The following is a 2,850-nucleotide window of genomic DNA, read 5'->3' on the forward strand; positions in this document are numbered from 1 at the left end:
CCTGTAAGGAATTATGTAAGTAAGTAAGTAAGTATATAAGTTAGTAAGTAAGGAAGTAAGTTAGTTAGTAAGTAAGTAAGTAAGTAAGTAAGTAAGTAAGTAAGTTAGTAAGTAAACAAGTAAGTTAGTAAGTAAGTAAGTAAGTAAGTAAGTAAGTAAGTAAGAAAGTAAGTAAAAAGGTTAGTAAGTAATTAAGTTAGTAAGTAAGTAAGTAAGTAAGTATATAAGTAAATAAGTAAGTAAGTAAGTAAGTAAGTAGTAAGTAAGTAAGTAAGTAAGTAAGTAAGTTCATAAGTAAGTAAGTAAGTTCGTAAGTAAGTAAGTAAGTTTGTAAGTAAGTAAGTAAGTAAGTAAGTAAGTTCATAAGTAAGTAAGTAAGTAAGTAAGTAATCTTTATTTTCATCAGTACAGGACATACAGGATAACATGAGCTCTTGAAATAGCTCTTAAACTGATATCAAACAAATGTATGATAACAGAATATATGGTATTATGACATGATTTAGACATTTTTTTGTTACATATCACATTTGAGACAGATAAAATGATTAAAACTGATGAAATCATAAAAAAACATATATATGAACTGATAAACGCGAAGAAAAATCTTGAAAGATTGGAGCTGCAAGCTGTAACATCGTCATTGTCGAGTAGGCCATTGTGGACGACAACGCTTCTCTTAGTACAGGAGCTAAGAGCCATAAATCAGATGAATTGTGAACTTTTTGACAAAAGCATGGAAATTAGCTTACGTAACAGCTTATGTAGAGATGAAAAGTAAAGGGTGAAAGATGAAAAGTGAAGAGTGAAATATAAAAGGTGAAGCGTGAAAGATGAAAGATGAAGAGTGAAAGATGAAAGATGAAGAGTGAAAGATGAAAAGTGAAGGATAACAGATAAAAGATGAAGAGTGAAAGATGAAAAGTGAAGGATAATAGATAAAAGGTAAAGATTGAAAGATGAAAGGTGAAAGATAAAACGTGAAGGGTGAATGATGAAAAATAAAAGAACACATGGAGACAGAAACATGTACGGTGAAAGGTCACAGGGTAAAGGTCACGCACCGTTCGCCTGTCTGCATATCGGTGCACTGCACGTCGCGGAGGAACCAGGACGCGAGGCGCCCCCTGCCGGTGTTGTCGTGCCACATGCGCAGGTAGGTGAGTGGACCAAGCTCTGACTGCATGCTCACAATGAAGTTCATGACGGAGCCAGCGGGGAAGCCCTGAAGAATCACACTCAATGTAACATCTAACAACATAATATCACAGCTACGTATTCAACGTCAAACATCTAATACCAAATGACATTTTTCAACGTGCAATGTCAAACGTTCAGTGTCGAGTATTATCGCTACTCACGCAATATTAAACAAATCAATGTCAAATATTCAATGTCAAATATGGCTATCAAAAAACATTCAATGTCAGATATATAATGGTAAACATTCTATGACCGACATTTACAGACCGACATCATCAACCTTAAATATTTATATAAATATATATTAAATATTATCAGGGGTTAATAACGACAATTAATGACAATTAACTGTCATTATTAACCCCTGATATTATATATATATATTTAATATCAGTTATATAATGTTAAGCATTCAACACAAACATTTCATGACACGAAAGTCAAACGTGTAATGTGAACATTTTACGTCAAACGTTTTATGTTTAACGTTTAATCTAACATCAAAACGTTAAAAATGTTTAATGCATTAGCCATGCTTGCCTTCCTCTTGCCATCGTCCATCACCCGGACACCGGTGTCTCCGTTCTGCCCCGACAACACGAAGAAGACCTTCGATTCGGTGGCGTTTGTCTTCTTGGCGCCCGTCTGCACGCTGAAGAGGAAGTTGTGTCTGTCCGTGGGAAGGTTGTCCGCAAGAGGTGAGGCTCCCCACTACACACACCAACAACAACGTTAGCATCAATACCAACAACAACAACAACAACAACAACAACAGTAATAATCCCCCGCCAACACAGATCCCCACTACACACACACAACAACAACGTTAGCATCAATACCAACAACAACAACAACAACAACAGCAACAACAACAACAACAACAACAAAAACAGTAATAATACTACTAATAATAATAATATTATTATTATTAGTAGTAGTAGTAGTTGCAACTGCAGTTGGAAAACCTACAGCGCCACCTATTGCTTCTACACCCTCCTGCACCGCCACCTGCAGTTGGTACGCCTACAGCGCCACCTACATCTTCTACAGTCCCTCCTACAGGTGCCACCTGTAAGTGGAATGCCTACCTTGACCAGGTCCTTCTTGTCTTGGACGCGAGCCCAGATTAAGCTGATCAACCAGACGCCGATCCAGGTGATGATGAAGGAGAACACAGCCGCGTTGCTACTCAGGTCCTTGAACTTGGAGAAGACCGTCGAGAAGTCGATCGTGTTGACAGGAACGTAGAAGTCGGCGCCGAACGACGTCAGATGGTTGCACAGACACTCGGTCTTCCACACGGTTGTTCTCGCTCCCACCTGTCGTAGCATAGAAGTATACAAGCGTATCAGAGTCAGAGACACACGTACACACAGACACAGACACATATATACACACACACACACACATATGCACGCACACACACACACACACATATGCACGCACACACACACACACACATATGCACGCACACACACACACACACATATGCACGCACACACACACACACACACTCGGTCTCCCACATACACGATAAACGGATGATTTCATTACCGACGCTTTTCATTATCTCGTTAAATGAATAAGGATACTTAATGAAAATAATACACAAATAAAACTAACTTAATTAAATAATAAACGCAGCTA

General features: G+C 38.3%; 1 protein-coding gene across 1 annotated transcript in view; it reads right to left on the reverse strand.

Annotated features, from left to right (window-relative positions):
* Positions 1–1,064: 1,064 nt before the first annotated feature.
* Positions 1,065–2,850, reverse strand: part of LOC106820041 (polycystic kidney disease protein 1-like 3) — a gene marked incomplete at both ends in the record, with an annotated part of 3,318 nt that continues 1,532 nt past the window's right edge. The window contains 3 exons of the mRNA XM_014824600.1: positions 1,065–1,225; positions 1,744–1,914; positions 2,292–2,522. Coding sequence (XP_014680086.1) covers positions 1,065–1,225; positions 1,744–1,914; positions 2,292–2,522 — 563 coding nt within the window. The remainder of the gene's footprint in view (positions 1,226–1,743; positions 1,915–2,291; positions 2,523–2,850) is intronic.

The sequence above is a fragment of the Priapulus caudatus genome, unplaced genomic scaffold (genome assembly GCF_000485595.1).
Source record: "Priapulus caudatus unplaced genomic scaffold, Priapulus_caudatus-5.0.1 Scaffold6025, whole genome shotgun sequence".
Lineage (NCBI taxonomy): Eukaryota > Metazoa > Priapulida > Priapulimorpha > Priapulimorphida > Priapulidae > Priapulus > Priapulus caudatus.